Source organism: Pyxicephalus adspersus, chromosome 5 (assembly GCF_032062135.1).
Source record: "Pyxicephalus adspersus chromosome 5, UCB_Pads_2.0, whole genome shotgun sequence".
Lineage (NCBI taxonomy): Eukaryota > Metazoa > Chordata > Amphibia > Anura > Pyxicephalidae > Pyxicephalus > Pyxicephalus adspersus.
The window spans coordinates 130,015,693-130,030,141 of record NC_092862.1 but is presented as its reverse complement, the minus strand read 5'-3'; the positions used below and the strand labels follow the sequence as shown (position 1 = coordinate 130,030,141).

At 38.0% G+C, this 14,449-nt stretch overlaps 1 protein-coding gene across 1 annotated transcript in view; it reads left to right on the top strand.

Moving 5' to 3' along the window:
- GPR158 (G protein-coupled receptor 158) overlaps nt 1–14,449 on the top strand; it is a 124,763-nt gene that overhangs the window by 60,334 nt on the left and 49,980 nt on the right. Inside the window, exons 3-4 of the mRNA XM_072412708.1 lie at nt 5,651–5,753; nt 9,215–9,432. Of these exons, the coding sequence (XP_072268809.1) occupies nt 5,651–5,753; nt 9,215–9,432 (321 nt within the window). The remainder of the gene's footprint in view (nt 1–5,650; nt 5,754–9,214; nt 9,433–14,449) is intronic.

Genomic DNA, 14,449 nt, shown 5'->3' with positions numbered 1-14,449 from the left:
CATATATGTGACTCAGCCTTTAAAACGGAACTATAGTTCTGCATGCAAATATTGGGAGCAGGCAAAAGCTCATTGTAGAGTGGCACAATTTACTGGGTATCCTGATATTTTCCCTGGGGCTGGCATCTTGGTTAAACAACATGGTGAAGACCTGGAACCTTAAAGAAGACTGTGTGAAGATGGCAATGCCCGTGATTGAGTTAGGACAGATGATTATACACACCTGTTCTCACTCCATCGCAGGCACTGCAATAAAATACCTGTCTGATGACAATTTTATATTTAGGTTTAGTTACTCTTTAATTATGATTTTTAGGAAATACAGGGATGTATCAATTTGTCTTTTCAAACTGCATGGTATTTATCTTTAACTTGAGAAAAGAATATTACTAACTGAAATGATTAAACAGCATGGTTGGTGGCGTTTTAAGGTTCAGGCAGTCAATATTAGGAATCAGGGACAAGTATTTTAAAGGACAAACCTTTGGTTCACCACTGGAAGCTGATGAAATTGGCAGCTCTGAAAATATTTTATTTCCTCCTAAATGCATGAAACACTAATTGTTTGTACCATATGCATATAATAATATTAAAGAACAAATGCATGTAAAAAGAATTTTGTTTTCAGCATTCAGTTCTTTGTTTTATTTTCCCAGGCTTTTCCTTAATGCTTTGCAATCGAAAGAAGTAGTAGGACGTGCTTGATAGGCCTTTAGTGTTAGAGAGACTAAGCCCCACGTTGCTGAATCTATTTTCTTGAAAATGTATTAACCAGGCTGCTTAAGTCCACAGGGCCCAAGAACACCTACGTCAGCAAAGCTAAAGATAGCAACAGTGAGAATTGTGCCTTCGCTCTTATCTAGATCACTTTTACTTTCCTCTGAGCTGCCGCTTGGCTGAACTTAGACTGCACTGAGAGATGCTTCTCTCCAAGCCCAGTGTGCTCACAACAAAATAAACAGGATGAAGATGAAAATGAAAGTTAAAGGGAAAATACTATTCTATTTTTAGTGAACATGTACTTTAGGTGTTTCTTTAAGATCTACCTAACCTTTTCAGCTCTCAAACATGTTCTTACATTCCCATATTGGCCTGTTTACTTATCAGTAGCTTTGTCATAATTTAGAATAGAACTGTGTTCAGTGGGTGGTGAGCTTCTACCATAATCATGACCATTATGCCACAGACTTATCTATTTGCAGTTATCTTGAGGAGATGACAGGTCCAGGATCCTGTTACTGCCACATCCTAGAACACCAAATCCATGGTGGACTTCTGGATCCATGGCAGTCCTTTACGGCCACTGGAAGGCCACCAATGATATAACATTGATCCTGACGGCTGCCTCTTTATGCATTCTACAAATATTAATACATCAATACATGTGTTTTTAGTACAAAAAAAGTATCCATAAATGACTGTTGACTGTTGCAAGGGCTGGAATGTGAGAATTTGAGCAGTACAATCAACCAGTTTTTATGATGTATGCAATAAGCATAAGGAAACTGATTAAAGAGAGTGGAGTAACAAGTTGGAGTTTATCGTTGCTCTTGTTCTTCATTCACTGTCCAGTGACCAACTGGGTTGGGTTCAGGCCAACTGAGGGCTCAGAGGACGTTGGTTGAATGATACTAGCTCTCAGATTGAGGACATCCCACAGCAGAAAAGGTAGTGTGGATGAAATCCCTGGACTGAATTGGGATAATACAGCTAAAAGCTAGATTTGTTATCTTTTAATGGGCTTTTCATTTTATCTTAAACTACCAAGTATGAAGGAACACATGACCTTGTCCCAAATTTTAGTGCTTGAGCCACAGTGGCCCATTGCCAGGCCCAAGTACTGTTGGAGCCTACATTAGACTGTGGTTTGCATAGGAGAAGTTTTTTCATTCCCATGCAAGTCAAACACAGGCCAGAAAGAGGTCAACTGCAGGTCAAACACACAGGTAATTAAAAAATTAATGGTCTCAGAATCATATCAAACTGATGCCAAACTGATGACATTGACATAAGCCACTGCGTAGGATCCAACATGGAGCTTCCACAGGGTTATAACTACCTCCTCTGTTAGAAAATGGTCAGGTCAGAGGGAGAGAGTAATACCAAAATCATAGAATACACAGCACTATATTGCTGACTGCTCCAATTTAAAAGCCAAGCGCAGCCAGCTGCTGGAAATGAGTGCCAGTCGAAAAATTGGAGTTACTCAGTGGGTAGGCAGTGTGCCACGAGTGAATTTAAATGGATGTTAATGTTTGACTGGAATGTACGTTTATTTGTATAACAGCAGCTTCTCTACCCACATATCCTCTGTAATAATAAACAGGGGAAAACTGTCTGGGGTTATTGTGTATCACACCATGTATAAATGTATATTCCCAAGGGCTTTGTTTGTTTAGCATGTGATGGGATTTGGTTAGTCATGTACATATGTTGATCTGTCTTTGCCAACTGCTTCTTTAAAGAAGGGAGAATTTGCTACTAATTAGATGATCAGTTCACATGCAATATAACAGCCTCATGTAATTATCTTCATGAAAGGAAACATATTTTTTGCAGTTTTTATCATTTTATTCTTGATTTATTAAAATTTTAGTATATCTGTATAAAAAAACTAATTCAACAAAGATTTTCTACTATTTATCCAATATCTATTAATTTATCCACCAACATATTATATAACCAACTCTTCTTCTCCCTGTCCATCCAGACTACTTTTTTGTTATGTTTATTTATAATATACATGTCCAAAAACTACCAAAACCTTGTAGCCAACTCCAGTAATTCCTTTTTAGTTTATCTTTTATATTAACGTTTTATACTCTCCCAACTCTTTGAATATTTTCCAGTGACCAATGTTCCTACATTTCCCCCCACTTACCTCCTACCTATCATGACTTTTTTAACATTGTATAAAAGGGTGGCTAACAATTTTGTATAATGAAAAAAAGTATTTTTTTTACACTTTTTTTTATAAAGTAGCAGGTGAGGACCCCTCCCCTTCAGTCTTTACTGATGTAGCCTTAAAGGCTGAATGGGAAACCCAGAGCCTTCTGGGATACATACATACATACTGTATTTTCCGGCATATAAGGCGACTGGGCGTATAGGATGACCCCCAACTGATTGGTTAGAGTGGTCTGCCAATTAATTGGCAGACCACTCTAACCAATCAGTTGGGGGTCATGTTATACGTCCAGTATTGTACTGTTCCTTCTGCCTGTCAGATCTCGCTATTGTGCGAGAACTGAGGCAGAAGGAACAGTACAGTACTAGTTCTAAGGAATGAATGGGCGCCTTCCTTCTTAATGAATGGGTGTGTTCTATGGAGAGCCAATCCAGGCTTTCTACTGGAGAGCCAATCCAGGCTCACGTCCTTCTGTGCAGGCTCGGGTTCTCCTGTGCAGCTTGCACAGGAGGACTTGCGGGGACTCGACCGCGGCAGACGTGAAGCAAGCTGCAGGTAAGTACCCGGCGTATAAGACAACCCCCGACTTTAGCACAGATTTTTTGGGGTTAAAAAGTCCTCTTATACGGCGGAAAATACGGTACATCTTTTCCCACAATGTTAAATAAATGGTGTTGCAGAAGGCATTTAAATTTCAGGAGAAAGTGTCACCAGGTCTCAGTGACGTACGAAAAACCCATAAGACGTTGGTGGCTCCTCCTGGTTTCTCTACACCAGGATAAAAATCTGGGGCGACACATGACATATTTGCCGAAATATTCCACATACTTACCCATGTTCAGCTTCCCTGCAAAGATGACAGGTCCAGGATCTTACATCGCTGCATCCTCAGAAAGAGTCATCTTCGCTGCCGGTTCCACAGTGGACTTCCGAGAAGATGGCAATCCTCTTCAGCCATTGGGTGGCCACTGCTGATGATGTGCAATGCTGCACACAGAGCCCAGCTTTATACTACACGGTGCATGCCACTTTAATTTTGTCAATTTTGAGTTTAGGTCGCTTTTACCAGTCATACTCATTCTAGCCGAACTGACCATATTTTACACATGATTTGAATATTCATCTCAATATTGTGTATTGAACAATTAGCACCATTACCTTTCTGACATTGCTCACTCTCCATTGGGAAAGCTAATTAAGTTTATTTTCAGTAGTTCAGAGTGCTAATTCTTAAAAGTTGTAAGCAACCATTTAGGATTCACTCTGTTGAAATCATTTGTAGTGCAGTACAAAGTTAACTCTGTTGAAAGAAGAGAGGAAGGGAGTGGTATTGTGTGAGATGAACAACTTTCATGCTCCTGCTGTGAATTTAAGGATGAATTGATCCTCAGTGCCTGCAGCCACAGACATAGTTGAGGGTTTGTTATAAAGGTCATTGTAAAGAAAATGTCCTGGTTTAATTTAAAGTCTAAGCCCCGGCACATGTGTTCGGAAGTTAGTATATAAGTGAAGTTAACACCATATAGAGCAACTAGAGATTATTATTACGTCTAGGGAACGTTACAAAGAAATTGGCTTTTAAAATATGTTTTGTACATATATCAAAATATAAGGCTATTTTGTAGTGCTATGTGGACAAAAGCTTGTATGGTACCGCTCTGGGTACATTGTTCACACTTTACCAAACATAGTGCAGTTCTGTTGAGCACTATATTAGGCTGATTAGTATTACATTGAGTGGATAGACCAATTGGAAGACTATAGTACAATACAGAGCTACAGGATATGTTTAGAGGTAGACAACCTTGAGGATTCAGTTATTGTTTCTTCCTCCAATGTTGTTATATTGTAGTGCAATTTGCAAATGCTGTTTGATAATAGACCATTTCATTTCAATTCAAAACGAAATCTACATTTTAATTTACCAATGCTGTCAGATTAAAAAAAATAAAAATAAAGCATTTTTTGTAGTATTGTTTTTACCTAGGAATGACATTATTTTTTAGCTACTGCGGTTTAAGGTCACTTCCCAACGCAACACAACAGTCTAAATCACATGGACAGTTGATTACCAGTGCCAACCTGGGAGTTTGAATGCCTTAAAAATGAACAACTGCTTACAGAAGGTGTCAGACCACTGAAAACCTGGAACATGTGATTTGTAATCTTTAAATTTCCTTATTTGATTGGCATTTTTCTTTTACATGAGTTTTGGGTAAACCCTTACTTGTGCTCCAAGACCTTGAAAACCCACTAACACTGGGCTACCTTATTATCATGCACAATAACACACACGTTACACATGCACTTTACTGCACCAGTGTGAATGCGACTGTTTTCAAAGTTCCGACATTTACTAGTTTATTAGTTTTGTAAGTGTTTTAAATAAATAATGGATTGTTTATTTGGTTAGTCTAAGTAAAAAAGAAAATCTCCAGAACTCCTACAATTCTTCCTTCCTTATCTATTGCAAACACTGCACTGTTTTTTGAAGCTTTGTTATAAAAGGATTGCAAAAAGGATTCTGGGAAAACCATATGTTTGGTAGCAACTTTATTTTACATCCTGTACTAAATGCATGCTAACAGAATCATTTTAATACCCCTAACTGACAACTATATCAGTCCTGGCTAGACTGGCAAGTCCAAAAATATGATACATATGAAGAAACTGCTGATCTGCCATTCTTTGAAGACACCCGTACATCTACATACTGTACATTACTTGTTTTCTTTATTTCAGTGCTTGCCACATAAGGGCCATGGATTTGTTCTCGGAGCCTACGAGTGCACTTGCAAGCCTGGATTTTATCATCCTGACATCTTTTCAGTGAATGGCTTTCAAAGTAAGTGCCTTTTGGTTGAGCAAGAAGAAAAAAATTCACATTAATAATGCAGGACTCCTTTTTATCCTTGTCAGGGTTATACAGTAAATTCCCAGTGGTCTACAACTTTATAATTATATAATCACTTAAAGTGGAACGATTTACCAGTAATCTTATATAACATATTAAAAATATATGTTTTACCCCTTTGTGTTGTCCTGCAAACCTTACATGTTATATGTAATACTAGAGGATGGACAAATATTTGCTATTATTTTTAGGAAGATGATTTTGTAACTATATAAGGTTCATCATATCACTTTGGGCTTTATTTATAAAATAGGGAAATAGGTCATTTCCTCATACATTCCCTCATGAGAATCTTCCAGGTTCATGACTTTCAACAGCAGTTATTGATTCACACCAGGGAATGTTTGAGGGATTGTCAGATTCTCTGTTTATAAATAGAGCCATATGTGTGACATGAGATAAGATATTACAATAAAGTTAAAGTCTGATCAAACAGATATAAACAAATATTTACATATAGGCTCTATATGTTTTCATATCTATATAATAGTTCACTCCTAATCACCACTTCTTTTAGAAGATAATGTCTGGACTTTAATTTTCCTGATTTTTTTTAGGGGGGTTTATTAAACATTATAAAATATGTACAAAACAATTGTGGAGTACCCAAATCTATGATGACTTATTGAACCTAATTTATTTAAGGTCTCCAAGACTAGAGACACTAGATTATCATGGGAGAAACTGGGTGATCCATCAAACATGGGACAGATCTGAAACAAAATTGAAAACATATGCCAATTATTAGTAAGCGGTTTTAAGAAATCCATTCCAGATTTGCTGGATCACCAAGGTTCTCCCATGATGGTCTATCTTTAATAAAGAGCTTTAATAAATAAGGCCCATTATGATGCAATGCCCATATCCTACTCCGAAGTTTAATATATCTCAGGTTCTGGTCATATGAAACAGATTCCTAGGCATTAGATCACATGACACCTGCTAAAGGGAAGTATCTGCCAATCTAATCTCAGATTCCTGCTTTAGCAGAGGTCATATGACCTCAGAAGAAGGTACCTGGACTTTTGACCACCTCCTGAGACATGAGTAAAAGATTCTGCAACATATGACATTGTTTCTGGGCTTATGTTACATTTTATCATGTTACAGAAGTTGGGTTGACTGGGTATAGGTGTTTGAGAAAAGAGTCACTTTGTCCCTTTAATCTGCTATATTTGCCTTTCTCTGTAACTGAATTCCTGGCACAGTTCAGCTCCAGAACCATGCCGAAAGCAATAGGGCATTTATCATTTTAAACCAAGATACCGTCACATCCCATCACATACCATCCCTGGATTCACAATAAGAATCACACAATGTATTCTGAAACTGCAGCCCTGTAATCACAGAGAATATTTAGGTTTATTGAAAAAGAAATGAAGCAATAACTCTAAAAGCACTGAAAAAGTCTTTTAGGCCACAGCTCCACGGTAATTCACCAGCACCAATAAAACAAATTACATGCATACAACCTGCATGAAATAAATTAGAATGACAATATAGCTGTACCCTGTAATTACATGATTAGGTTCTCGATTGGCGCTTGTTCTTTTCATTGTTATGTGAAATTTAGTAAAGGTTAACGCTGCTAATGGCACTCAGAACTTATCGCTTTTCTACATAATAGCGTTATTTGCTTCACTACTCCCGGAGTTGTTATTGAGGAACTCATGGCTAGTGATTGCCTTAAGTAAAGGTTGTACTTTATGAAGAATTTGGAGGCCAGGTTAAAGTGAAATCAGTATTATACTGGAATTAATGTCATGCTTTAAAAGGTAGACGTGGCAAAAATATCAAATTAAAGTATCACGCACATGCTTGATAGAGAAGTGTGTCCAAGCTATAACATCCTTTATTAAAATAGAATCACATGCCATGCTGAAAGTTCAGTTTTGGGCACCCAGAAGCTGCTTGCTATATTATGCAAGTATGCACAACACATCATGGCTGACTTATCTGCCAATAAATATCCCTCCAATGTAACTGCTCCCCTCCGACACTGATCCTTCCACCTTTACCTAGTTGTTCGTCAGGTTGGGCTAGTTGAGATGATGCAACTTCTGCCCATACATACAGGTGTTGCTTTATCCTGCCACTGAAGCTTGCCAAGAATTAAATCCAGCCTGCATATGCTTAGCATAGGGCACCCCAGTAAAAGGAAGTGTTGGCAGGCCAGTAGAAGCACTTTATATTAATTATTAATATTATTTACTTGTTTGACATATGTTTCACTCTAACCTTTACCAAAAGAAACCCTAAAGCCTTACAAACCCTACGAAGGAGAAACCTTTAAAATAGTTTTCCAGTGTCGGATAACCCTGGATAAAATGGCTAATATGTCTAAAGCTCATGGTACATTATTGGTTTATTGAAAAACCCCAGTCCTAATGACCGGTGTAAGTGAGTGCAAAGCTCCCTAGTCCTAATTACCTAGGTAAGTGAGTGCATAGCTCCCCAGTCCTACTGACCGGTGTAAGTGAGTGCATAGCTCCCCAGTCCTAATGACCGGTGTAAGTGAGTGCATAGCTCCCGCATAGCTCCCCAGTCCTAATGACCGGGGTAAGTGAGTGCATAGCTCCCAAGTCCTAATGACCGGGGTAAGTGAGTGCATAGCTCCCAAGTCCTAATGACCGGGGTAAGTGAGTGCATAGCTCCCCAGTCCTAATGACCAGGGTAAGTGAGTGCATAGCTCCCCAGTCACCGCATGCTTACTCACCTCTTTGCTTGCACTGCTTCCCTCCACAACTTTTACTCCTGCCTTATTCATACCGGTACTACACACTTTCCTGACCACTATACTCTCACAGTACATTTGCCATCCATTGCATTAAATTTGTATTTCTGCCTGCTCACAGCATAACACTCCCTGGTTGCCCTAATCCTGCTCACAGCACATCACTTCCTAGCTACCCCGCTCAAAGTGCATCTCAGTCACTTCCAGCTCCCTCTACTGTCACGCCTTCACCCCATTTACACTGAATATATAGTAACTAATTTTGTTGTCAATAGGATTGATACAGCAGACTGCACTGCATAACATGTAAAACTAACAGCAATAATATCATATTTATGGAATCTTCAAATATAGTTCATATCATAGATTTGGATTTTTATATAAATTAGGAACAGTGTTTTTCCTTTTCTTTTTACAACTTATAAAGAACAGGCAAAGGTAAGTTATTTTGTATCATTTATGCGTAAGCCTATTTATCAGTATTTTCTCCTAACATTACATAATTTTCCATCAAGAATGATATTTTTTTTACAATAGAATCTGATTGAAAAATGTGTGAATCTTTACTGGTAAAATGAATAAATAGACATGATAATTTAATTTTTCTTCTAAGTGTTGCTGTGTGTGATTTGCATAATGGCTGTTTTCATTTCTATAGGACAGAGAGTGGATAACCATTTTTCTCGAGGAGAAATATCTGAAGAGGAATATAAGTGTCTGCCCTGCAGGGAAGGTTGTTCATACTGTACGGGGGATGCACCCTGCTATGCTCAAGAGGACAAGTATTTGCGGATTGCTGTCATCTCCTTCCAAGCCTTCTGCATGCTGCTCAACTTCATAAGCATGCTAGTGGTCTATCATTTCCGCAGAGCAAAGGTAAATACTGCGTCTCCCTCTGATACTCTCCCTCCAAAATATATAACCGAGATTTTGTGACTATTCTTATCTCTGCAAATATGTTACTGCCATGGTGACTTATTAAACATATCAGCTGGAATTTGTACACACAGCCAGACTTTGCTAAGTGTAAAGGAGGGGTACTTTTTTAAGCATGCACCACTATACCCAGACAGCTAGAATTGTCAGCTAGCACTTAACAAATACACTAACTCGGAGCAGACATATTCTATCAATTAATTTAGATTTTAATGATTGGGCTTTCCAAATATGACGTAAAACTGAAGTTTAATCTGCTTCTATTTTGTTTTCCCTAGTTCCTCTTTTTACCCTTCATCAATACTCCTAATAATAATATTTTAAATTAAACATTTCCACATTCATTACATACCTTATTATAGACCCAGTTATACCATCACTTTGTTTTTTATGCTTATGTATGCAATGCAGGCACATCTTGACTGGTAGGAGGGGTCAGCAGGTTCAATACGTAGCTTCCTAAAAGTATAGTAAGGATCATATGTAATGCTGGGTCCCCAAAATTAAATAAGCAAAATCAAAACAATTTATTATAAGGGATGGACCAGGGACAGTCCAGCATGGGAAGAAGTGGTTAGACGATGAAGGATTTTCTCCAGCCAAGAATTGATTGCAGGTGCTATCTGAAGTCATGTTTAAAGCTGTTCAAGGCTGAAGAAGCTAGACTATCATGGGAGAACCTGGGTGATCTAGCAAACCTGCAATAAATGTCTTTAAAATCATTTGCTCCTAGTTGGCAATTACTTTAAATCCTGGAACAAAACCATTCTAGGTTTGCTGGATCACCCACATTCACCCATGATATTCCGTCTTCTCCAGTTTTGAAGAGTACTATGAGAAGCTTACAGTGTGCAGTGAAATCAGAGTAAAAAAAATTCAATCCGATAGAGAAGTCTGTACAACTATGGAGGACTGAAGGGAAAGCTGGAGTTCAACTTTATTCCCTTGGGGTAGTGGACCCATTTCCAATATACTTTTAGGGATAAGTCACTTTTACATATTTGGTAATTACGTATTTGAGTGAATGTGTCACTTTCTTTGATACAATTTTTGGTAATCCTTTATGTAATATAATATAAAAAAATGGAGCTTAGTGTACACATCACAGCACCCTGCTTCAGGTAGACTGCTCTAGGTAACATGCTGACCCTTTATGATTGAAAGGACTGAAATCCAGGAAAGTAAGGCGGTGGAGGAAAGGGCCAGATGATGCAGGAAACAAGGCTTCATTGACTTGCTTTAAGTTCCAATGAAGACTGTGAGATGCCAATTGTGCATTCAGATTGAATAAACACTTTCAGTACAGTACAGAAACCTGTAGCACTGTGCAAGACGATTAGGCAGTTCAGATTTAGGTTTGCAGTTGCAAATTTAAGTTAGGTTGATCAGATATTCCCACCCAACTACCACCACATGGTATACTTACCACATTCATTTCGGTTACTTGATGCCCTGGGCCCTGTTCAGTCTTCTCATGATTTCAGGTGGTTTCCTGATGCAGAGATAAGCGCTGACGTTCTCAGTCATCACCCGTCTCTGCTTGAACATAAAGCGAATTAAGGAGGCTGTTTAGACCCTTGACACCCCTACAATTACTGCATCTTCTCAGTCTTCCAAGTTGAGTGTCTCTAAGTGCCAATTGATCCAGGAGATCCAGGGCATGTTATGGGCAATAATATGTACTGTAGGGTAAAACTTTGGCTGGAAGGTAAGTATTGTAGCCTAGTCTGCACGTTTGCATACACAACCCGCTAGGGAACATTTTTTAATAAATTAATATTGAGTTTTCAATGTACATTTGACTTCTTATTTTACAAATCTGTTCTCTTTCTAAGAAAGCTTGTAATGCACGGCCTAATACCAGCAATAAAATCACTTCCAGGGATTCTGTTTAATGGTGCATCCCCTTAATTTTGACCTACCTTTAAAAAGTAATACAGCTTTTTATCCTTGTCAGTAAAAAAAATCTCTTGCATTTAATAACATTGCAGGTCTTTGTTCCGATTATAGGCCTAGTTTAATTTATAATGTATCTCTAATATAACTTTGAGGCATCTGTTGAGTTGGCTCTTCGTTAATTTAGTTGAAGAATTCAATCCACATTATATGAGATTTTACCCATTATGTAAATGTTATAGACTTTAAATGGCTTTCTTACACTGACAAAATCATTAAGAGTATCATAGCAGGAGAATGAAACCGAGCAGCATTTCCCAAACTAGAAACGAAGCAGATTGTCTCCACCCAAGTGAAACACACTTTTCTCATTTTCTCTGTCCTCGCTGAGAGGTTCCTATGTAAATTATGTGATGTACAGCATTGCCTAGAAGATATGTACATGTCATCAGTACCAGTTCTGATCATGTGGATAAAACCATCACTTGCATAGTGAAAACCTTAATGGAAGTGGTTTGAAACTAATTTTTGTTGACCATTATTGTGATATCATCATGCCACCCTCATGAACCACCATCAATATGAGCACTTAGAACTCCACTGATGGGCATTTAAGTAAGTGTCCACATATTTAGGCAGCGACATAGAGACTCTGCAGTCAAGAAGAGCAGAAAAGCCCACATAACCATGGATTGAGATAACTACTTTGGACATTTCCTTGTTTTATATAAATACTAGAGGGGAAGCTAGAGGGGTTGGAGGAGGTAATGTTCAGTGTTGGTTGTCTTTGGCCAAAGATCAGCTTTAATGGCAGCTATTTTACAATTGATATAAATAAACAGCCACCTTTTCAAATAAAAGTTTGTTTCTTTCAGTACAACTCCAGCTACCGTTACTGTAAACTAATGACCTTCATCATTATTAGAATATACCATCTTAAACACCATTCTATTTAATACAGTTGGAGGTAGAAAATGTTGATTGTTAACACATTTGCAAGTCTCCTTACCCCATTGAAGTCCCTCTCCCCCTTATGAACACAATGCTGAGTTATTTACACCTTGTTTAATATGTAGCTGTTACTCATCTAGTGTAGCGCAATGAGCTGATTATATTAAAAAAGGCTTTTCTGACCTTCTGTTCCGTGGAATATGTCATTGCGCCACAACAGTGTGAATGCACAGAATTAACAGAAAGCAATTAAGAAGAATGGCTGGCATCTTTTGACATTATTCCAGGGTGAGTAATTAGGTACACCAACCCTAAAGCTGTAATTCGTGTCTAGATTTGATGAGCTGTTCATACATCATTTCCTACCTTGTAAGGTTATGTGGCTGTTCTAACCTTTTTTTGTTTCCTTTTTTTACTTATAAATGTGGAGGCTTTTGCATTACATTCAGTGAATGAATGAAAAAGTTTCCTATTATTGTGGTTGGGCATTGGTAATTGGCATTGGCATTGGCATTTAGTGAGTACTCTTTGATACTATTTTGATATTAAAGTATACCTGAAACTCTATAGGTTCTCTAATTGCTAAAATAATAATGTGATTAGAAGTATGAATCTGCAACTCCCATGGAATTGCCTGGTCATCTTGCCATAAAGGTCCATGTTTGGATACTGCCTAGTATGGGATAACAATATTCTGTCCCTTTCACCTAGATTCTTTTCTGCATTGTTACACTTTTATATAGGCTTCCAGTGTGGGTTGTATGTGTATGTCAGTACTTATTTTCACTGGCATGTGGCATTGTTGTCAACCTTAATATTCTGTCCCAATGACTCTCTATCAATGGGACGGTAAGCCTGTATGATTACATAGTCATGATGGACGTGGGCAACATTTTAGTTGATTTTATCCACTAGATTAAAGAAAAAAAGACCTAAACTCTTTAAACAAACAGCAGGAGGTAAAAGTTTTTGACAAAGGAAACTTTGCATGTAACTTCCACATCATCAGTGAGTCTCCAATAGCCATAGTGCTTTGAAGTAGACCTGAAAGTCTACTGTGGATTCCACGGTAAAGCTATTGGCTTTGTGCGGTGCTGTAGTGACATCTTCCTGCACCTGCCATTGCTGCAGGATACCTACAAAATGGTAAGCCTGTTGTGATAATTGGCACAGCTGAATATAGCAAAGCCCCCCCCCCCCCCCAAATAGAATTTTGGTCCACTTTAGGCTAGGCGGATGCTTACATATAGATGGAAAAAAGGTTTAGCATTCATATTGCTGATTTTTTAAGTGTCCTAGGGTCATCCCAAAATGTATTTTTAAAACAAATTGCAATTGTTCTTTAAGTTGTGCTTTTCTTTGATCTTCATATCTCATGTGCCTCATTACTGATCCATCAGTATGATTTAAAGATACTATATGCCAATGGGAAATTAGAAGTATGACGACATGTAGATGCCTGCTACACACGTCAGAAGATTCAGACCGAAATCAAGATAACAGTATAGAAAATGGTTCAAAAGTTGTATAAATCGCAAAGAATTGTTTTTTTTTTAGTCTTGGAAATGTGTGTATGATATGATGATATTCGCTGGGGAAGCAAAGCTTATTATACATTGTTGAAAGTCTCTGCTCGTGCAACCACAAATTAATTGCAGTACTTTCTAAAATGAACCCACACTCTGTAGGCCATTTATTTGTTTCTTTCATGGACCCAACTATTACCAGCCAAACCTAACATACATGTATAAACACTCACTGATCATCTATTATTTTTTAATAGTTTTTGCTACTGTGTACAAATACAAAAAAAAATAATTTGTAATATATTTTAACATATGTAGCAAAGGATGCATGACAGAGGGTCTGCTATATTATATATTTTAGAAAATTCATAAAACAGGTCAACCAGATGGGTTATGGTGGTCTGAAAGAATTCAAATTGCCCTCCAGTAAACCAATACAAAGCAGCCTTATTAACCTCCTTGCAGTTAAGCCCGACCTTCGCTCGGGCAAAAAAAAACTGCAAGGATGGTTAAGCCCGAGATTTTGTACATGCTTACTTACCTGGTCCCCCTGTGCTCATCCAGCGTCGTCCTCCATCGATCAT